Source organism: Sphaerodactylus townsendi, linkage group LG15 (assembly GCF_021028975.2).
Source record: "Sphaerodactylus townsendi isolate TG3544 linkage group LG15, MPM_Stown_v2.3, whole genome shotgun sequence".
Taxonomy (NCBI): Eukaryota; Metazoa; Chordata; class Lepidosauria; order Squamata; family Sphaerodactylidae; genus Sphaerodactylus; species Sphaerodactylus townsendi.
In genome coordinates, this window is record NC_059439.1 from 17,543,920 (window position 1) to 17,569,037 (window position 25,118).

General features: G+C 46.7%; 1 protein-coding gene across 1 annotated transcript in view; it reads right to left on the minus strand.

Moving 5' to 3' along the window:
• Positions 1-25,118, minus strand: part of MPP3 (MAGUK p55 scaffold protein 3) — a 97,424-nt gene that overhangs the window by 53,347 nt on the left and 18,959 nt on the right. The window contains exons 6-10 of the mRNA XM_048516449.1: positions 20,737-20,874; positions 19,289-19,316; positions 16,117-16,202; positions 6,221-6,295; positions 1,864-2,060 (exon numbers count right to left, since the gene is read on the minus strand). Coding sequence (XP_048372406.1) covers positions 1,864-2,060; positions 6,221-6,295; positions 16,117-16,202; positions 19,289-19,316; positions 20,737-20,874 — 524 coding nt within the window. The remainder of the gene's footprint in view (positions 1-1,863; positions 2,061-6,220; positions 6,296-16,116; positions 16,203-19,288; positions 19,317-20,736; positions 20,875-25,118) is intronic.

The window sequence follows — 25,118 nt, forward strand, 5'->3', positions numbered from 1 at the left end:
GACACCTTGTGAGGCAGGTGGGGCTGAGAGAGTTCCAAAGAACTGTGACTAGCCCAAGGTCACCCAGAAGGAATGTAGGAGTGCGGAAACACATCTGGTTCACCAGATAAGCCTCTGGTGGAGGAGTGGGGAGTCAAACCCAGTTCTCCAGATTAGAATCCACCTCCCCTTAACCACTACACCACGCTGGCTCTCAGTGCGAGAGCAATGTTGTAAGTTGCTTTGCGTACCCATTGAGGGGAAAGGTAGTGTACAAATGAATAAACAAATGTTGACAATCACAACAATTATGCCAGGAACCATAAGACCCCGTTTGCAAAAGCCACACAGGATGGAGAGACTAAAATGAAGAGAAAAACTTGGGGATACTGAGTGGGAAATCCCACAGAATTCACCGGAGAGTCTATACCGAATGTCACACTGGACTCAAAAAGCATAATCTATTACTGAGCGTGCCATTTGAGATTCAAAGTGAGATCTGCTGTAATTAACAGAAAAGGTTTGCCCCCAATCAATCCACAATACGTTATACTCCCTGAACAGCTTTTGGCATGCAGGTTTAAGAGATCTTCCTAACAGAACCTCATTTCGATCTCCCCAGCCAGCTACAGAGGCGTAAGCAGTGGTGGGATCCAGCCGGTTCACACCACTTCAGCAGAACCGGTTGTTAAAATGGTGCTTGTTAACAACCAGTTGTTAAATTATTTGAATCCCACCACCGGAACCGGTTGTTAAATTATTTGAATCCCACCACTGGGCGGAAGTGATTACGAAAAGCCCTCTTTGAAATGCAGCTTTCCTCATTACTCCTTACCCTCAAAGGCATGCAACTGCGTTTGAGTCACCCCTCTTAATGCCCACCACCGGACCGATGAAAAATCTCAGTAAATGGAAACAAAAAAGGCAAGCACTCAGGTTAACATCTGCCTGGAATTTCAAAATTTCTGATGTCTTGGGGCACTTCCGCACATGCAGAATAATGCACTCTCAATGCATTTTCATAATTGTTTGCAAGTGGATTTTGCTATTCCGCACAGTAAACTCCAGCTGAAATGCATTGGAAGTGGATTGAAAGGGCATTATTCTGCATGTGCGGAAGTGCATGGGCCCTAATGCTCTGGAAGCATTGTCTTCAGCAGCAAGGGGAGGTCATTCTGCATAAGCTCAGAGGCAGGACCAAAAAAGAAGCAAACACGTAAATAAGCAGGGATTCATCTCAGGTGTGTTTGCTCTCCTGTCCAAGCTGCAAAAGTGACCTGGTCAGGCATATTTAACTGGAGGATGTTATCGTTCCTGAATGGGAACAGTGTGTGTGCGTGCGTGCGTGCGTGTGCATGACTCATGGTGACCCTATGAACCAACTTCCTCCAAAACACCTTATCAATCATAGCCTTGCTCAGGTCTTGCAAACTGAGAGCCGTGGCTTCTTTTACCAGATCAATCCATCTCATCTTAGCATTTCTTCTTTTCTTGCTACCTTCAACTTTTCCTAGCATTATTGTCCTTTCCAGTGACTCTTGACTTCACATAATGTGACCAAAATACAACAGCCTCAGTTTAACAATTTTCGGTTCTAGAGACACTTCATACTTGATCTAGCTCCCACTCGTTTTGTGGTGGTCCACAGCATCTGTCACACTCTCCTCCAACACAAAAACAGATAGACTTCTCTTGAGAAAAGCATCACTGTACCACAAAGTCATGGAGATCATAGTAACCCAACTCAAAGAGATTCGAACAAGTCTGTATTGGCTATTTCAGAAAGCTCTCTCTCAAAATCACAGTCTGGCCTCATCTACAATCTCTGCTATTGACCAGGCATGAAACCAGAACTGATGTCCTCTCTCCACTCCTCCAACTCACCTTTCCTGGAATTGTTTCGAAGGGATCAGGCCTGCCCGAAGGTTCGTGTCCCCCACGCGCTTGGCCTGCCACCACGTTGGGTCGTCCTGGCTCACCACCTCCAAGACGTGCCTTCTTTGAAATGGCAGCCCAGCTTCTTGACAAGGGGTGGCTTTATCCTCCTTGGGGTTGTAGGTGAAAAGGGCTCTCACGAACACCTGGTGAAGAACAAAGGAACATCAGGGCCCATGCTATATCACAGAATCATAGAATTGGAAGAGACCAGAAGGGCCATCCAGTCCCATCCCCTGCCATACAGGAACACACAAACGAAGCACTCCTGACATATGTTCATCCAACCTCTTTTTAAAAACCTCCAAAGAAGGAGACTCCACCACTCTCCGAGGCAGTGAATTCCACAGTCGAACAGCCCTGACTGTCAGAAAGTTCTTCCTGATGTTTAGGTGGAATCTCTTTTCCTGCACATTGAACCCATTATTCCATGTCCTAGGTCGAATCCCCACTACCCTCTTAGCCAGGTTTCAGAACACAAACTAACCAGGTTTGAGGGACGACCTCCCCGGTCGAATCCCCACTACCCTCTTAGCCAGGTTTCAGAACACAAACTAACCAGGTTTGAGGGCCGACCTCTGGTCAGTCCCCACTACCCTCTTAGCCAGGTTTCCAGAACACAAACGACCTCAAACCTGGTTAGTTTGTGTTCTGAAACCACAGCATAAACAATGAGTGAGGATTCAATCTCTAGAGGCAGCAGAAAACAAGCTTGCTCCCTCTTTGACATGGCATCCCTTCAAATATTTAAACATAGCTACCATGTCCTTCCTCAACCTTCGCTTTTCCAGATTAAACATCTCCGGCTCCCTAAGCCTCTCTTCATAGGGCATGAATTCCAGACTCTTTACTATTTTGGCTGCCCTCTTCTATGGTGCATGACACAGACACAGGATTGGATGCAACCAGTTTCTTTGCTAGAGGTAGACTCCTGTGTAAGCACGAGGTCATCACTGACCTATAGGGTGATGTCCAGTGGTGGGATCCAAAAATTTTAGTAACAGGTTCCCACGGTGATGGGATTCAAACTGTGGCGTAGCACCAATGGGGCTGGGCGGGGCATGACGGGGGCATGGCCAGGCATTCCAGGGGCGGGGCATTCCTGGGCGGGGCTGTGGCAAGGACGCAGCAGCTGTGTTGGTCCTTGGGCGGGAAACGAATGCACACAGGCGCAGGCTGCCACGCACACCGGTGCACCTCCTGCTAGACTGCTTCAAGTTTTGCGCGCTACTGCTGAGAGGAGGGGCGTAACGAAGGCAAAAATCATGTGGCAAAATCACCAATTATTAACCTCCCCTCGGCACACACAAATAATTAGTAGCCTACTCTCGGGAACCTGTGAGAACGCGCTGGATCCCACCTCTGGTGATGTCACGTCACAACATTTGCTAGGCAGACTGTGTTTATCGGGTGTTTTGCTACCGCCTTCCACAGACACCTATACTTTAGCCCCAGGAACTTGGGTACTTATTTTACAACCTCGGAAAGCTGGAAGGCTTAGTCAATCTTGAGCTGGCTCCCTGAAAAGGCCTTTCATTGGGATCAGACTCAGGTCATGCACAGAGCTTTAACTGCAGCCAATGCAGCTTACCACTCTGCACAATCAGCTCCTTTGCTAAATCTCACCACATTCACTGCTTTATTTCAGCCTGCGTCAAACACGACTTTTCCCCGTGTCAGTCCCCTGATCCCCAGCATATTTGCTCTCCCCCTTTCTCATCGGCAGAAAGGCAGGCTGGATCCAACCCACAGGATTTTATACAGACCACAGAATTCACCGCCCTGAATTACAAGCTTCCCGGAGATTTTATCCCCCCCAATAAACAGGAATCAAACTAAATCGGAGGTTCCTGAAAACGATATGGGACAGAGAGGAAAGCCTCGGCTGCTCCTTGTGATTAAAAACAAAACAAAACTGAAATAAAGTTTAAAAAGCCAAAGTAAAAAAAGATCACTCTTGTCTACTGTTAAGTCTTGGTACAACGATCAATCATTGGACTCTGGATATAAAATCAGAAGTCTTTATTGGGTTGTCAATTCGGACTCAAGCTGCAGGAAGCTAGTTCTGGAGATCCAGGCAGAGGTGGGATCCAGCAGGTTCTCACAGGTTCCCGAGAGTATGTTACTAATTATTTGTGTGTGCCGAGAGGGGGTTACTAATTGGTGATTTTGCCACGTGATTTTTGCCTTAGTTACGCCCCTCCTCTCAGCAGTAGCGCGCAGAACTTGAAGCAGTCTAGCAGGAGGTGCACTGGAGTGCGTGGCAGCCTGCGCCTGCATGCATTCATTTCCCGCCCAAGGGACTCAGCGGCTGCGTCCTTGCCACAGCCCCGCCCAGGAATGCCCCGCCCCCGGAATGCCCAGCCATGCCCCTGTCGTGCCCCGCCCAGCCCCATTGGTGCTATGCCACAGTTTGAATCCCACAACCATGGGAACCTGTTACTAAAATGTTTGGATCCCACCACTGGATCCAGGCACATTTATTCCCCTCTTTTCCCGCTCGAACACCCCTTCCCATCTTTCCACAGCTTAAGAGAACAACAAGGTGTGAAAAGCTTTGTTCTGGAGTGCCGTCTCAAGGCCAAAGCAATAGTCTCCTGCCCAAAGTCTCTGCACTTCCCTCCCCCCTTCCGGAGGCTCCAGGCGAGGTCGCCTAGCTGCTACATTGCTAAGCAACAGAGACTTGAAACAAAAGGCCCATTAACATGGGATACATAGGTATAGGAAGGTGTAGGTATATATAACCTAGCAGCTGTTACAATAGGGTAGAGTCTTAAGCTTAGAAGGTTACAATCCTCACAGGGTTCCCATTACCTGGAAGCAGGGGTGTAACGAGGCAAACTGGAGCCCTGGGCAAAACCTGAGTTGGATCCCACCCCCCGTGGGCGGCCACCCCACCACAACCAAAAAATTTTTTTGCACCAGGTCATTGGTGCCTGCAGGGGGTGCATTTTTAGACATATCGCCACCAAAATTTCAGCGTATCATCAGGAGACTGCCCTAATGATACTCCCCAGGTTTGGTGCAATTTGGTTCAGGGAGGCCAAAGTTATGGACCCTCAAAGATGTAGCCCCCATCTCCTATTAGGTCCCATTGGAAACAATGGGGGATGGGGGCACCCCTTTAGGAGTCCATAACTTTGGACTCCCTGAACCAAACTGCACCAAACTAGGGGGGTAGCATAAGGACAGTCCCCTGGTGATACGCTGAAATTTTGGTGCCACTAGCCTAAAAACTGCACCCCCAGAAGGCCAAAAATGGAAAACCACTAAAAACACCCAAAAACGAACCCTGCATTTTTGGTGCCCCCCACATGGTGATGCCCTGGGCAGATGCCCACCTTGCCCAATGGGCATTACGCCCCTGCCTGGAAGACTGGGTCAGCTTCCTGGGTCAGCACATGGTTCCAAAATGGCTACTCTCTCCAGAGCCCAGGCAAGAGCTCTGCTTCCTTAAGTGACCCAGCAAACAAAAGAGAAAGAGACCTCCCCTCTCTGTTCCTAGCAGTTTTATCCGTTCCCAGGCTCCACCCCTCTCTCAGGGTCAGTCTGGGTTATCTTCTCCTCCTAGGTCAGGTAGCTTTTCCTGATGTCCCTCTGGCATTGTTAAGGTCTCCAAATCTATGATATCTGCTCAGAGAGGGGGAGGGGAAAGGGGGGGGGAGAAGGAAGGAGCCATTTCCTCACAGCATGCCTCCACATCATGCCCCTGGTAATCCTTGAATGTCTCCCATCCAAGTACTTCCTGGGGTCAGGGCTGTGTGACTGGTCCGAGGTCATCTAGCAAAAAAATTCCCATGGCAGAGTAGGGATTCAAACCTGGGTGTCCCAGATCCTAGTCTGACACCTTAACCACGACACCACGCTAGCATGAGTCGGGAAAGGAAGAGTGTGTGGAAAGGTCAGCCCCAAAAACAGGACAATGGGACAGAATTTGCCTGGTGCCTAAACGTTAGCCGAGGAGGCGCCGAGATGTTTATCGTGGCCTGCGTCATCTCAGAAGACATGGGCACCACACAAAGGGCCTTGGAAGACGATCGGCTTTATTGCTTGCTTCTGGGGACTGCAGTCGAGAGAGGCAGATAAAGGATTTCCATTACAGAATTCTCATCCCCCCTGCCAAATCTGTCAGGGTTCCTTGAGAGAAACGATGACAGTTAATCTCTCCGGAAAGCAGTGTAAGCTGGCCTGTAAATGTGGAGCTGACCTGAAACTCATTACAGTTTTCCAGATTCAGAATGCAAATCCCAGCCCGGAGCCCTTCTGACAAATCAGAGTATCACCATTTTCCAGCACGCTCTCTTACCTTGCTTTCCTTCAGGCAATCTTCTTCCTTGATGGCTGGAATTATTTTCAGCGTTATGGATCCCTGGGACTGGGCCTGAAAGGAAGAACAGGGAGGGGGTGAAGGGGTGTGTGTGTTAGGTATGTGCATGAAAATGAAGGTGGCATCTGCAAAAAAAAAAGGTTTGGCTTCGTTATGGTTAGAGCATTTAAACCTCCCTGCAATCTAGATATTGTGTAGCCTGTTGCGCTCAGAGGTCTGGAAGAAGAAGAAGAAGAAGAAGAAGAAGAAGAAGAAGAAGAAGAAGAAGAAGAAGAAGAAGAAGAAGAAGAAGAAGAAGAAGAAGAAGAAGAAGAAGAAGAAGAAGAAGAAGAAGAAGAAGAAGAAGAAGAAGAAGAAGAAGAAGAAGAAGAAGAAGAAGAAGAAGAAGGAGGAGGAGGAGGAGGAGGAGGAGGAGGAGGAGGAGGAGGAGGAGGAGGAGGAGGAGGAGGGAAGGGAGCGGAAGAAGGAGGCGGGAGGAGGAGGAGAGGAGGAGGAGGAGGAGGAGGAGGAGGAGGAGGGAGAGGCGAGAGGCCAGGGAAGAAGGAGGAGGGAGGAGGAGGAGGAGGGGGAGCCGGAGCGAGCAGGAGGAGGAGGATGAGCCGGGAAGAAGGAGGAGGAGGGAAGGGGAGCCGGGAGCGAGCAGAGTGAGCTCTTGGATTTACACCCCATCTTTCTCTCCTGTAGGGAGACTCAAGGTGGCTTACAAGCTACTTTCCCCTCCCTTCCCCACAACAGACACCTTGGGAGGTAGGTGGGGCTGAGAGAGTTCAGAGAGAACTGTGACTAGCCCAAGGTCACCCAGCAGGAATGTAGGAGTGCGGAAACACAGCTGGTTCACCAGATAAGCCTCCGCCACTCAGGAGTGGCGAATCAAATCCGGTTCTCCAGATTAGAATCCACCTGCTCTTAACCACGACACCACGCTGGCTCTCCAGGAGGGAAATGAGCCAGCAACATTCCTCTCTGTGGATATCATTAGCATAAGGCCAAAATTTTGTGAAAGAACTGAAAACAGAGATGCCAAAGGGAGCCAATAATGGGGTAAATCATATAACCAATGTTCCCTGTAAGCCATGTGGCTACGCAGCCACCATATTGGTTCTGCTGAAATAAGCTGCTTTCCAGGAAGCTCTCAGTTTTGCTCAGTGTCTGCAATGTTCTGCGCACATAACTATATAAAGATGCCTTCTGGCAAGTCAGACCCATGGTCTGTTAACCACAGGTCTGTCTGCTTTGACTAACTCTCTAAGATCTCAGACAGAAGTCTTTCATATGACCTGTCAATCAATTCCTTTAACAGGGGATGCTGAGGTTCGAACCTGGGTCTTTCTCAGTGCAAAGATGCTCTCTTGTTGAGCTATGGAAGGGCTGCTTGTGGAAGGGCCCTTTTACATCAAATGCTGAACGGCATGCAAACAGAAGTAACAACCCAATCTGTTCTATGTATTGCCAAAGGCTTTCCTGGCCGAAATCAACTGGGGGTTGTGTGTTTTCTGGCCTGTGTAGCTGTGGCCTGGTAGTTTTTGATCATAACGTGCCTCTGAAGAGGCCAGCCATAGATGCGGGAGAAACCATTAGGAGCAAAATGGATGGCCATCTCACAGGAGTGCTTTGATTGTGTGTTCCTGAATCGCAAGGGTTGGACTTGATGGCCCCTGGGGTCTCTTCCAACGTTATGAGTCTATTATCCTATGGTTCTATGAAAATCTGCCAGATCATGGCCACACAGCCCAAAAAGCTCACAACACCCAAATTTGTTCCACTTATACACAATGTTATGGGCTTTCTTGCAGAAGCCCAAGAACTGCAAAACAAACAAACAACACCCCACCACAACCCTATTGCATCAAAATGTGGAATAATGTGAGTTTGCAGAACTGCGCTAGCTGCAGTTTTTATTCCACTACATCTGAAAAGAGGAGAGAAAACAAAACCTTTGAGCCAATGGGATCCAGTTGACAAAAATCTTTGGAATGAGGGAGACCTGCATTCAAATACCCACTGAGACATAAAGCCAACTGCACGGCCTCGAGTAACTCATTTCTCAACCCAGCTTTCAAGATAAAATGAGACAACCATGTATAAGACACCCTAAAGTTCTTGGAGGAGACAGGGAATGTAATTAGGCTAAGAAGCACACCACCTAAACCTTCTACAATGTGGAACGATGGAGTTTTGATCTCCGAGGCACACCATGAGAACCTCCAACCGCCAATCATCACCAAATTTGATTTCTATTGACTCCTCTGCTCTTGCACGCCCGCAAAAATCAATTTCCGTCATTGTTAGTATGATATTGAAGCATCTATTTTATTTTCTTGGTCCTCGGCCTTTTCAAATGCTAGCTTGGGCCTAGTGTGCAATTTAGGAGCTAGAAGAAGAAGAAGAAGAAGAAGAAGAAGAAGAAGAAGAAGAAGAAGAAGAAGAAGAAGAAGAAGAAGAAGAAGAAGAAGAAGAAGAAGAAGAAGAAGAAGAAGAAGAAGAAGAAGAAGAAGAAGAAGAAGAAGAAGAAGAAGAAGAAGAAGAAGAAGAAGAGGAGGAGGAGGAGGAGGAGGAGGAGGAGGAGGAGGAGGAGGAGGAGGAGGAGGAGGAGGAGGAGGAGTTGGATTTATATCCTCCCTTTCTCTCCTGTAAGAGACTCAAAGGGGCTTACAATCTCCTTGCCCTTCCCCCTTCACAACAAACACCCTGTGAGGTAGGTGGGGCTGAGAGAGCTCAGAAGAACAGTGACTAGTCCAAGGTCACCCAGCTGGTGTGCATTGGAGTGCACAGGCTAATCTGAATTCCCCAGGTAAGCCTCCACAGCTCAGGTGGCAGAGCAGGGAATCAAACCAGATTCCTTCAGATTAGAGTACACCTGCTCTTAACCATTATGCCACTGCTGCTCCTGAATGGGGCATCAGTGAGGGAGCACATCACCCCACATCCTCCGCGAACTTCATTGGTTACCGGTAGAATTCCGGATCAGGTTTAAGGTATTGGTTTTGACCTTTAAGGCCATGAGCGGCCTGGAACCTGCCTATCTTCGAAACTGCATTGCCCCATATGTCCCCCAAGCAAACTTGAGGTCAGCAACTGTGGTTCCTGGTCCTACTATTGTCCAACTATTGTCCTACTATTGTCCAATTGGCATCAAGCAGGACCAGGGCTTTTTTGACCCTAGCTCTTACCTGGTGGAATGCTCTGCCACCTAACATCAGGGCCCTGTGGGATTTGATGCAATTCAGCAGGGCCTGATAGGCAGAACTGTTCCAGCAGGCTTTTGGTTGAGGCCTGAAAAACTGGAAACTGAAATTGAAATCGTAATTATCCACTATCAATTGCACTTGTTGCCTGCCCAAACCCTAATTCCCTATCTGCTTAAAATGGCATTAGTTGCCAGCCTTATTTTAACTCTGATTTTAGTCGATTTTGATTGAAACCTATTTTAACTAGACTAGGTTGGATTTTAATTATCATACCTGTTTTAATTGCTTTAATTGCTTTAATTGTTGACTGTTTATTTAATCAAATGTTGTATGTTATTTACCGCTGTAAGCCGCTCTGAGCCCTTGTGGGAAGGGTGGCATATAAATCGCATTAAATAAACCAATGGATGGATGGACGGTGGGAGGGAGGGAGGGAGGGAGGGAGGGATCGATGAATCAATGGATCGAGGGAGGGAGGGAGGGAGGGAGGGAGGGAGGGATGGGGGGAGAGAGAGAGAGCCGACAGACAGACAGACAGACAGACAGACAGACAAACAGACAGGTCGGTCGGTCGGTCAGTCGGTTTGGCCCCACAATTTTCCATGAGCTCAGAAGTCGGTGCTGGTTGCAGAAAATATTACTGGGAGAACAGCAGCTTTTATTTCTAGTTCCAATAACTTTTTTTTTTAAGTGTGTAGGTGCAATCTCAGAAGCAGACGGCAAGTGAGCGGGCAAGACCTGAACAGGATGGGCCACCTGCCTGTTATGTGAGCTTTCCTTGATAAAATAGACCTGCCTGGCGCTGTCAGAAGGATCCACTACATTTATCACTCTGAGAGGTGGATAAAACAGGACTGCTCGGGAAGGCGTTTTTATAAAGGGAATAGGGTTATAATTTAGCGTCTGTGAAAAAAACCCTTAGTTTTATTGCACTGTTTATCACACTGTTTTATTACACTGTTTTATTGCATTGTTTAATTTAGTACTTAAACTTTGAGTCTCAGTGAGAAAGGCAGATGATACATGAAGCAAATAAGGACATCGGGAGAGTCCTGCTGGATCAGACTGCCAGTCCATCTAGCCAAGCATGCTGTTTCACACAGCAGCCAACAAGTTACTATGCAGGGCCAACAACCAGGCAGAGAGAAGAAGAGAAGAAGAAGAGTTTGGATTCATACCCCACCTTTCCCTCTTGTAAGGAGACTCAAGGTGACTTCCAAGCTCCTTTCCTCTCCCCACAACAGACACTTTGGGAGGTAGGTGAGGCTGAGAGAGTTCAGAGAGAATCTGTGATTAGCCCAAGGTCACCCAGCGGAGTGTGGAAACACACCTGGTTCTCCAGATAAGCCACTGAGGTGGAGGAGTGGGGAATCAAACCCGGTTCTCCAGATTAGAATCCACTGGTTCTTAACCACTACACCACACTGGCCAAGACCTTCTCCTGATGTTGCCTCCTAGCATTGGTATTCATAGGTTTGCTGCCTTGGGATGTGAAGGTTCATCTTAGGGTCATTGTAGATAGCGATGGATCTTGTCCTCCATGAATTTGTCTTACTCTCTTTGAAAGCCCTGGCAAACCCAGGGATTTTCAGCACAAGAGATGAAGGGCGTTGGTTGCCGTAGCCTGTCTTTGTGTAACATTCTTGGTATTCTTTGGTGGTCTCCCATCCAAATATTAACCAGGGCTGACCCTGCTTAGCTTCTGAGATCTAAAGAGATCAGGCCCTCCAGGTCAGGGCTTACAGCCATCTTGTCTCCTAGTTATCATTACGTCCACTGGTAGTGGATTCCACAATTCAATTACACATTAAAGAATCCGTAAATCATAACAAGATAAATAAGCAACATATATGCCTGTGGCCAATTAGCCATGCTGGCAGGGGCTGATGGGAATTGTAGTCCATAACATCTGGAGTGCCAAAGGTTCGCCACCAGTGATATATGGTAAAGGCTTCTGCATTTCTCATCGCCCCACCCTCCTCATGGTTAGCAAAAGCAGAAGAAATTATGCAAAATACTCCAGTGCACAGGCATTTCCAGGATTTCAGTAATAATGAATACATTGCAGAAGCCGGCTCTTTTCGGCGGAGAACAGGGGGCTGGGGCACAACGCATATGCAGTGGAGCTACACAACAACCGTCAAACGGTGTTGCTGTCATAAGCTCCCCTCCCACCTGGTTGCTCTGTTCTGAAAAACAGTCCCTATTTTTTTTTCATTTACTGCTTTGTCCCTGGAGGAGGATTCCTTTCCCTGCCCCACTCAATACTTTCAGCATTCAAGGAGAGATAGCGCGCCCGTTCAACAGCGCATTGCCAGAATCTACCAAACAGGCAGATGCCGCAGCTGACATTGAAACGGAACTGAAGCAGACGGTTCCCCTTTTCTGTCACCTGAATCCCTCAAGCGAAGCCGAACTTATCAGCGAGTCCCTGAATGCCGACTTCTGGGCACCTTTGTTGTGAAAGCTGCCACGGCTCGAAAGAAGCCGCCGCTTGTGTTTTTGTGCTCCTTCCTGCAGCCTAAATACGAATTCTGGGAGGCCAGGAAATGCCGCTACCCACATTTGAAATATTAATTGACCCATCAAAGGATTCTTTCGCTTGATTTTTTTTTTCATTGGGGAAGATGAAAAGATGCTACCCTTCCTGGGAAGACAACAGGCTTGCTTTTTCTACTCATTAAGTGACAAGAGCTCAGAGGAACTGTCTCCGTTGTTTATAAAGCACAGAACTATAATAAAAATACTCAGCCGGGTCTAGGACGCTCCACAATGATGTGGTAGCAATAATACTTTGCATTTTGCACAATGCTTGAGAGGGCTCCAAGCTCTCCATGTACGCTATCTTGTTGAGAACTTGACTACAGCTCCATAATGCATCTCATACATTTTTAACCCACCCTTTCTCAGAGCAAATTCATGGCTCTTGCCTCCTTCATCTTGTCTTTATCTTCACAACAACTCTATGAGGTACATTATGTGAAGAAGAAGAAGAAGAAGCAGAAGAAGCAGAAGAAGCAGAAGAAGCAGAAGCAGAAGCAGAAGCAGAAGCAGAAGCAGAAGAAGAAGCAGAAGAAGAAGAAGAGGAGGAGGAGGAGGAGGAGGAGGAGGAGTTAGCCACTGGGCCAAAATATTGTTCCCTTATGCAGCACTGTATCAGAACACACAATCCTATCTGCGTGAACAAAAGGCGCAGTTTTAGCCCCAAGGAATTTCTAAACCGAACTTTGTATGCGGCAAAGGCCTCGAGGGAGGCAGCCGAGAGTAACGAGCATGAAAATGAATAGTTGATGGACAAACTTCATTGCCGGGCTTTGCAAGATTATTCTCTTGCAAAACTGTTTTGCTGGTGAACTGCTTTTTTTTGCTGGCCACGTCTCCTTTCCTCTTCCGACCTTTCTTATCAACACACCATTCCTCATACCGATAAGATCATTTCATTCTGGGAACTTGTTAAACATGTGCATTACTTGCTGTTGGGCACTAGGTTTGTCTGGTCACATTTGCTCTATCGGTCAATCTGTAATCCACCAGGAGCAGAACAGATAAGATGGGGGAGATGGGTGGGTATTTTTATTCACATGTCCACAATCTTCTCGTAATGCGGGGCTGGCGGCCTTTAATGAAGAACTGAGTGCATGGATGAGGGGATCTAAGGTCAAGATGGATCTTGACCAAGTCTCAACATGGAAGGAAGAATCCTCATAAGGAAAGGAAATATCATAGAATCATAGAGTTGGAAGAGACCCCAAGGGCTATCATAGAATCATAGAGTTGGAAGAGACCCCAGGGGCTATCAATGCAGGAACACACAATCAATGCACTCCTGTTAGATGACCATCCAGCCTCTCTTTAAAAGCCTCCAAAGATGGAGACTCCACCCCACTTTGAGGTCATGCATTCCACTGTCAAACAGCCCTGATTGTCAGGATGTTTTTCCTGATGTTTAAGTGGAATCTCTTTTCTTTCACCTTGAACCCATCACTCCTGGTCCTAGTCTCTGGAGCAGCAGAAAACAAGCTTGCTCCTTCACCACCATGACATCTCTTCAAATATCTAAACATGGCTATCATGTCACCTCTTCACCTTCTCTTTACCAAACTAAACATCCCCAGTGCCTCACAGTGTACCCCATAAACAAAGAAGGCCAGAGTCTCAGACTAAGTGGAGATGAACAAACCAGGTAGTGCAATCCTTCCCTACTCTGACTCAGGAAGAAACCTAGAGTTCTTCCCAAATATTTTTGGTCCTATCTCTCTAATCTCCCCGTCTCCTCCAGTTTGCCCAAACTAAAATTCCACAAAATTGTCCTCTTTAAAAGATCTTCCTTTTTTGCTGCATCTCCCGATTTCTTTTTTCCTTTTTTTTTTAAAAAAAAAAACACCAGGAAGACAGAACTAGTGATTAAGGTGCCCTTGGCTACTCTACAATCTTGCAGCCAATTTCTGCCCTACTGGCTTCATTTGGAAGAGACGTTTGCAACAGCAATGCTAATTGCTGCGGCGTCAACAAGGCCTTTGTTAAGTCCCCAGCGTGGGAGTTGCCGCGCACGTCACGTCCTCCTTGGCACGGAAGAGGTGTGCCTCGTGACTATATAATTAACCCTGTGCCCAAGTTGGCACCCTAAGTGGTTCTCTGCAGTGCCGGGATGACAGGAGAGCCGCATTCCTAATTAAAAGACTCTTTTGGAGACCATGAGGAAAATCGTTCGGTTTAATTAGAAAAACAGATGAAAACAAGATGACAGAGAATGGATGTTGGATCACACTGATCTTTCCTTGGTTCGGGTTGGATCCAACCCAATTCTCTGCTGGTGTAAAAGGGAGGCGGGGATCTGCTTTGATCACTGAAAAGGGCTACACTATAGATCACAGGACTTGCATGGCAAAAGCCATGTGGAGCAGGACAACGGCAAGAAGAAGAAGAAGAAGAAGAAGAAGAAGAAGAAGAAGAAGAAGAAGAAGAAGAAGAAGAAGAAGAAGAAGAAGAAGAAGAAGAAGAAGAAGAAGAAGAAGAAGAAGAAGAAGAAGAAGAAGAAGAAGAAGAAGAAGAAGAAGAAGAAGAAGAAGAAGAAGAAGAAGAAGAAGAAGAAGAAGAAGAAGAAGAAGAAGAAGAAGAAGAAGAAGAAGAAGAAGAAGAAGAAGAAGAATCAAACCCGGTTCCTCCAGATTAGTGCACCTGCTCTTAACCACTACACTATGCTAGCTCTCAGAAGAAGGAGAATGGGCTGGAATGGAGTGAAATATGGCTGCTGGGTCCACCTGCCCTTTGCACCCTCATATACCACCAAGGTTCCAATCTTACTTGGGCCCTGCAAAAGAAACAGAAATCCACCAAGAGCTCTAGTTGCAGAACTTTACAAAAAAGAGGAACCTTGCATACCTGGGCCATCTGTATTGTTTTATTTCTATTTTAAAAGACACACAATACCAATACCTAACACTTCAGAAGATCACAATACGAAAAATAAATTTGTTCTGCACCGACTATAGATATCCTTAAAGTTTACCACTTCCTGCTGAGTTCCAAAAAGTAGAAATATTAAACCTTAAATACTATCCCTCAAAAGATTCACACCCTTCTCTAGCACAATTAAATCTCCTCAAAACCACAACTCATTGTTTCATTTTTGTTTTGTGTAAACATTTCATCGAAAGTTTCCAGTTATCTCGATAGATTCTTGTCTCTAATCAGCAAAGGAAGTTTTGCCATTTCTGCCAACAGCTTTACTAACTAGTTTTCTATACTACGTATAAGTGAAGTTTTCCCTTTTTGCTCATGACCTGTTCTCGCAGGTGATGTAAGATGGAGAGGTCTCGAGAAGTAGCCGGAAGGAAGGAAGTCCCTAAGAGTATCAGCCTAATATCAAAGGGATAGAACCAGCATGATAGAGTAAAGGTGACAATTCCTAGGTTCCTATCTAGCCACTGGCTATCTAGTGAAACCCCCTCTGTAGGTTGAGGCAGGAAACAGCATAAAGTCCTTCTCTTCCAACATAAGGCACATGGTGCCATGGGCCAAGCTCTAACATTTTTAGTGGCTGTCCCATGCTTGTGGACAGACTTCCAGAAGAGGTTGGGGGGTGGAGTTAGCCTCCTGGACTTTCAACAAGGCTAGATACTGGAATGGCCACCACTATTTCAAACCGAGGGGAATGTGATTAAATGTTAAATGCTCCTCTGCATACCAAGCTTTCTGCAAGTAGAAAACCAGCAAAACAGAGAGACATAGTGCCAGAAACATTTTTGCAGGTATACTAGGTTTTAACTTCAAGATTAAACAAAAACAGCAGCAGCAGGAGGAGGAAGAGGAGAAGTTTGGATTTATATCCCACCTTTCTCTCCTGTAAGGAGACTCAAGGTGGCTTACAAACTCCTTACCCTTCCTCTCCCCACAACAGACCCCTTGTGAGGCAGGTGGGGCTGAGAGAGTACTGAGAATCGTGACTAGTCCCAGCTCACCCAGCAGGAATGTAGGAGTGCGGAAACACATCTGGTTCACCAAAAAAGCCTCTGCCACTCAGGTGGAGGAGTGGGGAATCAAACCCAGTTCTCCAGATTAGAATCTACCTGCTCTTAACCACTACACCACGCTGTCTCTCCTTTTGTCTCCCCCTCATGCATGCAAGGGACAGACCCCAGGCCCCTTATACCCATTGTTCAAGCAGAGGGGGGGGACAGCACCCACCAAAATCTGGCTTATTTCCTCAGGCCTTTTGTGAAGAACAACAACGCCATTCACTTCACGCAGCTCATCTCCCACGTGCACAAGACCTAGGAAGAAAAAGAGGGAAAATATATTAAAAGGCGTCTGTATTTTCTAACACGGAAAATGCAAAGGATTCCACAGCTCATTACAAACAGTTCCTGTGCACGAGGGGGAGAGGGAGAGGGAGAAGGAGGAGGAGGAGGAGGGAGAGGGGAGAGGGGAGAGGGGAGAAGAAGAAGAAGAAGAAAAAGAACAAGAAGAAGAACAAGAAGAAGAACAAGAAGAAGAACAAGAAGAAGAAGAAGAACAAGAACAAGAACAAGAACAAGAACAAGAAGAAGAAGAAGAACAAGAAGAACAAGAACAAGAACAAGAACAAGAACAAGAAGAAGTAGTAGTAGTAGTAGTAGTAGTAGTAGTAGTAGTAGTAGTAGTAGTAGTAGTAGTAGTAGTAGTAGTAGTAGTAGTAGTTCGGATTTATATCCCCCCTTTCTCTCTTGTGAGGAGACTCAAAGGGGCTGACAAACTCCTTTCCCTCTCCCCAGCCCCACAACGAACACCCTGTGAGGTGAGTGGGGCTGAGAGAGCTCCAAAGAACTGTGACTAGCCCAAGGTCACCCAGCTGGCATGCGTTGGAGTGCACAAGTTAATCTGGCTGATCAGATAAGCCTCCACAGCTCAAGTGGCAGAGCGGGGAATCAAACCCGGTTCTCCAGATTAGAGTGTACCTGCTCTTAACTATTACACCACGCTAGGGTTTAGGATTGCACGCCTGATAGCTTATCTCCCATTGTGATGGTATTCCCAGTGCACCTCCTTTACTCTCTCCCGCATATATTTATGTAAGGTCAAAACTCACTCTTATAGGGAAAAAGACTGCATAGCCCTCATACGAAATGTTTTCAAGAGTGGAAAAAATAACCCTGCAACCTGCAGGTAGGACAAGGTATTGTTCTCTCATCTGGTAGTTCCTGCTTTACTGTGTCTTTTGCGCAACGGTCTTGACTTTCCTTTGGTTGTATGTACAGCGCTGCTCTTCCTGCATTATTATTAGTGGTCATGTACTTTGCTTCTCAGCGAGAAAAGCAGACTTAAAATGATGCAAGCAAGCAATAAATAAAGTGCCCTTTACCCAGCTTCTCTGCAGTAGACTTCAATCATTGTGGCAAGCATTTTTCTTTAAAAAAAAAATTAACTTCTGCCTTCCCCCACATATAGGAACTAAATCTAACACTTGTATATGCAGAAAAATCTTACAATGCCGCTAAAAGTTAGGGCTCTGGCAAACCACCCAGGAAAAGTTGTTCTCTGTGGAATAACCATCATAAGCAGTTTTCTCTAACCACTCTGCCTCCAAGGAGGCCCAGACAATACCATTAAAAGGTATTTTCTGAGCGGTAATCCACTAACAGGAGAAAGGAAATACTTAACTGAAAAAAAAATTATTTACTCGGTTTATACCCCACCTAGCTCCCCAATGTAGACCCAAAGCAGCTTTACACTCTTCTCCTCTCTTTCATTTTATCCCCACTACAACCCTGTAAGGTAGGTCAGGCTGAGAGTGTACGACTGGCCGAAGGTCACCCAGCAAAGAAAAGGCATGGAAGATAGAGATCAAAGCTACCGATACAAATAAAGCTACTTATACTATTCAAGAAGAGACAGCATAGTGGTAAAGGTCCAAATCCCCACTCACACCATGGAAGCTTATTGGGTGACCCTGAGCCAATCACACAATCTGAAATGTGTTTCACGGTGAGAGGTGCCACGGAGAGAAACACATCATCCTGTGACATGCCTCCAAAGCCAGCCATAGATGCGGGCAAAATGTTGGGAGCAAAACCACCAGACCACAGCCACACAGTCCGGAAATCCCACCACAACCAGTTGGTTCCAGCCATGAAAACCTTTGACTGTACAGGCGATTGAAAAGTTATCCCTTCACAGAAGTCATCTGTTTATTTGGAGCACGGGGGCGGGGGGGAAGGTGGATTTCTAGAAGCAAGCCTTTATTGGCATAGACAACAGTACAACAATAATAAAAAAAACGGATTAAAAAGCATATACAATACAGGAAATAAATGTTAGGTCAAAGGAAATCTACTGATGTTTAGTAATTTCCAGGAGAAAGTCTGCCACTATCATACAGAGAGAAGGCTGAACCAGGTGGGTTGTCCAAATGTAAGCAGTGTAATCCAATTAAATCTGGGAGATGGGGGGTAAATGTAAAGGAGTAAGATTCTACATACTCTGGATTCTTTGATTTCCTTGAATCTGGAGTACAGTGTAGTAAATTGGTGGGCCAGGAGATCTCAACTGAGCCATCATTACATGGGTACAATCTTTTTTAGCCTTTTCTTGCTTATTAAATCTGCCATGTAACAAGGCAGAAGACATAACATTAAACCTGGCAAGCATTATGGCTCTCCTTTGAACAGGGTTTATTAAGCAATACAGGTAGTATGCCAAGTGGCCCCGTTCAAATGGGAGAGAAAAATACAGGGGGGAGCATATTTTCTTGGCTGCGGTGATCAAGGTAGAGAACTCTCTATCCAATAGTTGACCTTTTAATTTCCTATAAGCTTCTGAATAGGACAAAGGGCAAAATGAATCCACTGACAGTCCAATAGAGGAATGGGTGGGGTGGATTTCTAGCTATCTGGTCATTTCTAAACGGCCTTGGGAATATTATTGTTAGAAATACTGAAAACAAGGAACAACGAAGAATAAGGCTTGCTCATTGGAAGGTCACTGTTAACAGCCCTAGCATGGCTTTCCGAGTTGCCAAAATGAACTGCTGATAAAAATTTGTGTCTACAGCTGCTATTCTTGGCATGCCTTCTTTTCCCTGGGTTAGCAAGCGGGGAGGACGAGCTGAAGGGATCCTGCATTTGCATGTTTAAATTTTGAGACGATCAGTTATTTCCGTTCACCTTTCTTTGTTTCCTCGTGTTTGGCGGGAAATAACAGGCCCGTCAGTTTTGATGCGCTGTAACGCCATACGACGACGGCACGTTACCGATTGGAACAAATAGAATATTTCAACCTTGTTTGCTGCAAAAAACCTGTACCATTGGAAAAACGTACTTTCACTGCATATCTGTCACCAGCCTCTCATGATCCTCGTATACACCACAAAATTACAGCCTACGGTGCTCATCGCGCCGGATGGTGGCCCCCTGGAACAGAGACGAGACATTCATCAACATGCCGCATTGGCCTATAACATCTTGACAAGGTGCCTGATGGGATTCCGCTCACTCTCTTCCAAAGGATAAAACCATCCCCGACAGACAAAACTAGTTTATTTTGTCATTCTCCAACGAACGACAAAAATAGTGGTTTGGTGACAAACGGTGCTGCAATTCAGACTCCCTCCCCTTAACTCCCATTCACAGAATAAGCTGAGAGTCATGGTAGTTAATTTGTTTTAAAACTAAAAATTAACCAATGAATCCCCCTCCTTATGTCTGTACCCCAACCTGCCCTCTGCTAGGGAGATGTTATAACCATATCCTACATCTGCTGTCTCTTCCCTTCCAACCAGCAGGTCAGGATCCGAAAACAGATCTCTCATTTTAGACACGAGTCCTGCTTCTATCCTGAAGACTCTTTTACAGATATTTTCAAGGTTTTAAAAGTTTGTTGGACATGTTTGATGCTAGACTTGCTTTAATATTGATAATTTCTGTCATGGTTTCTATGAGTTGGATACAGCTAGCTTTTCGCTTGGTCTTACCAAATTCCCATCCTTCATGCAACCCACGTTTCACACTGCTTTGATATATTTAGGTTCCCCACGATCTCCAACTCAGCCTTTATTTATTTATTTATTTATTTATTTATTTATTTATTTATTTATTTACTTACTTACTTACTTACTTACTTACTTACTTACTTACTTACTTACTTACTTACTTACTTACTTACTTACTTACTTACTTACATTTTTAAACCGCCCTCCCCCGGAGGGCTCAGGGCTGTGTACATCAACATCATAAATACAAATATAAAAACAATCTATAACAATATTAAGTTAATAGAATTTAAACAATTTAAAAATTGCAGAAGGTGACTTATCCCAACCCCATTCCCGCCCATGGGAGACCAAGATAGTATGAGGGTCAGATGGTCATCCCAGCTGGCCAAAAGCCTGGCAGAACAGGTCTGTTTTGCAGGCCCTGCAGAAACTTTGAAGGTCCCTCAGGGCTCTGGTCTCCTTAGGGAGCCTGTTCCACCAGGTAGGGGCCAGGGCAGTAAAAGCCCTGGCCCTTGTTGAGGCCAGCCAGATCTTATGGGTGGTCAAAAGAGATCCCTCACTCCCTTTTCTTCAGCAGAAAAGCTGGTTGGATTCTACACTCTGGTGTTAGGTGTTCATTTTGACCTAGAGAGGTGGCATGTACATTTCTTCAATAAACTTTGAGAAGCAGCGCCTGCAGGTATCAGCTCCCTAGGATTTTCCTCTCACTATTTTTTTTCATTTCACCTTCTCTCCTTCCTCGGTCGCCTTCAAATCCTCAGAGAGCATCCCATTCTCTTCAGCTCCTGATTTCCTCACGGCTTTAGAGAAATGCTGTTCGAACAAACACGCCTACGTACCAAGGGCTCCTTATTCTTCACAAGGCGAACTATTTTTACGGACTCCTCGTCGAAATCTTCATCGAAGTTGTCCGGCAAAGGAGGAAGGACGGGGTCAAAATTCTTCTGGGCCACCGTGTCGTGTACAACAAGCATTGCCTTGGAGATGGAAGAGAAAGGGGGAGAGAGAGAAAGAGTAATGTGAAAGACGAAACAGGAACGAACTTTCTCACAAATTGTCCGACTCTGCTCTGAGATAAGAACATAAGAACATAAGAACAAGCCAGATGGATCAGACCAGAGTCCATCTAGTCCAGCTCTCTGCTACTCGCAGTGGCCCACCAGGTGCCATTGGGATTATAGTATTATCTATAGTATCTATTATCTATAGTAATATAGTATACCAAATGCTACCACCCATAGGCCTTCTCCATTTTAAACTCATGACAACCTTTTGAGATCTTTTTGGCTGAGCAAGAGAACCCAAGTCACCCGAGAAGATTCCCTGAACCCAGATTACTTCGGCTTAATCCAATAATCTAACCACAAACTAATACTGCCGATGACTGCCTTCCTGTACCAGCAAACCATATTAGATTAGTTCACTGAAATAAAGAACACCTGAGAGAGAGAGAACGCTGTTTGCTCAGCTTGGGAAGTTTCTTCGGTTACTGAACACAATTCCAGCAACTGAGGGAAGAAATGGGAAGGTTATTTTATTTTACAGTCTTCGTTACGCACCTAAAACAGTACTGTGTAAAGTATGTCTTGGCAAAACACTCTTTTTTCCCATTTATACCAAGAGGCCTAAAATGTCAGACTAGGATCCCAGGGACGAAGGTTGAAACCTCTACTCTGCCAGGGAAAGTTTGCTTGGCCTTGTCAAACAATCAAACTAATCTAGAGGTGCTGTGTGGTTTCCCGGCTGTATGGCCGTGTTCTAGCAGCATTCTCTCCTGACGTTTCACCTGCATCTGTGGCTGACATCTTCAGAGGATCTGAAGATGCCAGCCACAGATGCAGGCGAAAACGTCAGGAGAGAATGCTGCTAGAACATGGCCACACAGCCTGGAAACCACACAGCACCCCAATGATTCCGGCTGTGAAAGCCTTCGACAATACATGAAACTAATCTACCTCACGGAGTTTTGTGAGGGTAAACTGGAGAGTAAAAAATGTTGTAAGCTACTTTGGGCCCCCATTTGGGGAGAAATGGGGGGGGGGGATAAATGAAGTACATACATTAAATAAATAAAAATCAACACTTCCCCAATTGGGGAAACTTTATACATCCATCTTGCTCCCTTCTGTGTCTTCACAAGAGCGGAAGTTCGAACCTGGGTCTCCCAGCTCCTAGTCCAACACTTTAACCACAACTCTTGCCACTGTAGGTTCTGTCTAAAGACACCATGAGAATGGCAGGTGACTCCAGACAAAGATCAGGCTTAAGCCATAGGGCCATGGTGGCGAACCTTTGGCACTCCAGATGTTATGGACTACAATTCCCATCAGCCCATCTGGAGTGCCAAAGGTTCACCACCACTGGGGGTTACCCACATGAGTGTCCCCAGGAATTCTGCAAGGATAATCCCATCTGTAAATGGAGTCCACAAGACTCTTTTGCAGCAAGATATGCCACATTTAATACAGCAGAACCATACCCCGGTTCTGCACACAGACGGCAATCACTTGGCAGGCACCCAAGATGAGCCCGACCCTGCCGACCCCATCTTAGGAACAGCTGATGATGGCAAAGCGGATATTGGGGTCATACCACCCCTTCGCAAGACCCTTGGTTGCTAGCTTGCAGGCGCTCACACAGACACAGAGGTTCCCGAAGCTCAGTTCTGGACCCAAATCCCGGCTTCCTTTTTCTTCTCTGAAACGGCCTTTCCGTGCTTTTTCGGCGCATTTTTAATTAGATGGGAGATAAATCCAAAAAGCACATCGCCGCTGCTCTTGCCTGGTATCATTAAATATTTCATACAATGAATCTGCGCTGGCAGCCAGCCATGAAGCTGCAGCGGAGTTTCTATTGGAAGTATTTTTCCCCCCACACTTCAGGGGATACACTGATTTCGGAATGAGTAGATGCATATTGATGGGGAAGGAACGGGGGAGGCCGTCGCGAAGGCACGAGGACGCGCCACAAAAGAATCCCAAGATTTCATTAACAACATGTGTGCCTCCGTTTGACGCTGTGGCACCACCTGAGCTCCATTCCATTTTAGATGGCCTTAAACTGGAAGGCGATCTTCAAGATGCAATTTCACAAGGCCTGCAAGAAAGAGATGTTCCGCCAGGCCGATGACTGAGGATGGTGGCCACCTAATTAGTCTCCCTTCCCCACGTGGTGTAGTGGTTAAGAGCAGGTGCATTCTAATCTGGAGAACTGGGTTTGAGTCCCCACTTCTCCACCTGAGTGGGTGGAGAGGCTTATCTGGTGGACCACATGTGTTTCCACACGCCTAGATTCCTGCTGGGGGACCTTGGGCTAGTCCCAGTTCTTGGGAACTCTCTCAGCCCCACCTACCTCATCAGGTGTCTGTTGTGGAGAGAGGAAGGGAAAGGAGCTTGAAAGCCACCTTGAGCCTCCTTACAGGAGAGAAAGGTGGGGGCATGAATCCAAACTCTTCTTCTTCTTCTTAAAGGCAGGAAGATATCCCAGACCTTGTGCTGACTTCAGAAATGCTCCGAAAGCAGCCTTGCTGAGCATTTCCAAACCTACCTGATTCAGGGAGATTTCCATATCCATCTCCAGCATTGGAAGCAGGCCAGGGAGCTGCCTTCCACAGAGCATCAGAGAAGACAAGAAAGCCACAAGACATCTTGCCGCATTCCAAGGCTTACTGCCAGAGGTGGGATCCAACCAGTTCTCACCACTTCTCTAGAAGTGGTTACTAATTTTTTTCTGAGTGCCGAGAAGGGGTTACTAAAGCAACCTCCCTGCCCAATAGGGACTGGAAGTGCGTGTGTGCGGCGCCGCCACTGTTTGAATCCCACCACCATCGGAACCTGTTATTAACATTTTTGGATCCCACCACTGCCTACTGCAAAACCAGGAGATTCCCCCTTTTTGTTTTAGGCTTGGGAAGGGGGAAGAAGAGGGGATCTTGCAGAACCGATAAGGAGCAGCTGAAAGCACCAATGAGATGGCTTTGTGCGGTTCAGGTGAGCCACTGCCTACAGGGCCTCTCGGATCTGGGGAGGACAGCCAGTGACCTCCCAGTGGTTCTCCCAATTGCAACAGTTCTCAAAGCATCTCCAAGGCCCTTTCCGCACGGGCCATCTAACGTGGGATAAGGATGGGATGTAATCTGTTATGGGAGGGAACTTTGCACAGTTCCTGCCCCTGCAGCGGGTCTGCCTCACTTTATCCACTCCAACCAGAGGTGGGATCCAGCAGGTTCTCACAGGTTCCCGAGAGTAAGTTACTAATTATTTGTGTGTGCCGAGAGGGGGTTACTAATTGGTGATTTTGCCACGTGGATTCCTTTTGCCTTCGTTACGTTCCTCCTCTCAGCAGTAGCGCACAGAACTTGAAGCAGTCCAGCAGGAGGTGCACCGGCATGTGCGGCAGCCTGTGCCTGCGTGCATTCGTTTCCTGCCCAAGGACTGGCGCAGCGGCTGCGTCCTTGCCACAGCCTCCGGGCTTACCCCCATCGTGTCTCTTCCCACCCAAGCCTCCCTATTAGGGGGGGGCTACGCCACAGTTTGAATCCCACCACCATGGGAACCTGTTACTAAAATTTTTGGATCCCACCACTGCCCACAACCCAACTTAAATGAGAGTCACACTATCAGTGATTCTTTTTAGAAAGGCTGGATTGAAGCCGTAGCCACGCAGGAGGGCACGGACGTCCAGAGATGTCAGTATGGCTGCAAGGGTCATTCGTGGCCAGCTGCATAGCTGCACGGCAGAGAGAGTGAAGACAAACAAACAACAGACGCGTCTCTATGCTAAGGCCCCAGAGTCAGCCCCGTTGTATCCGGAGCCACCCACACAGAGCAGTGCAAACAGCCCAGGGCTGCATTGGGTTCATGTACCCCAGCTGCACCCCGCGTTTATTGGTCCGTGCAGAAAGGGCCCAAACAAGAGCAGACTGTCAAATGCTTCTCCTTGGGTAAAAGGGCAAAGCCCCTGATGAGAACAAGATTCTGTTTAATGAACAGAGCTAGCTAAAATGTCTGCACCCCAGCTGGGGGATCAGGACTGAAAAGACAGAGTCCTGTATTCGAATCAAAGATGGGTCTCTCATTCTCTCAGTTTATAGACCCATGATGGCGAACCTATGGCACGCGTGCCCAAGGTGGCACTCAGAGCCTTCTCTGTGGGCACGCATGCTGTCATCTCCCCCTCTTCCTTCCCCTTCAAATCTGACACAAGAAACAGACTAACAGAT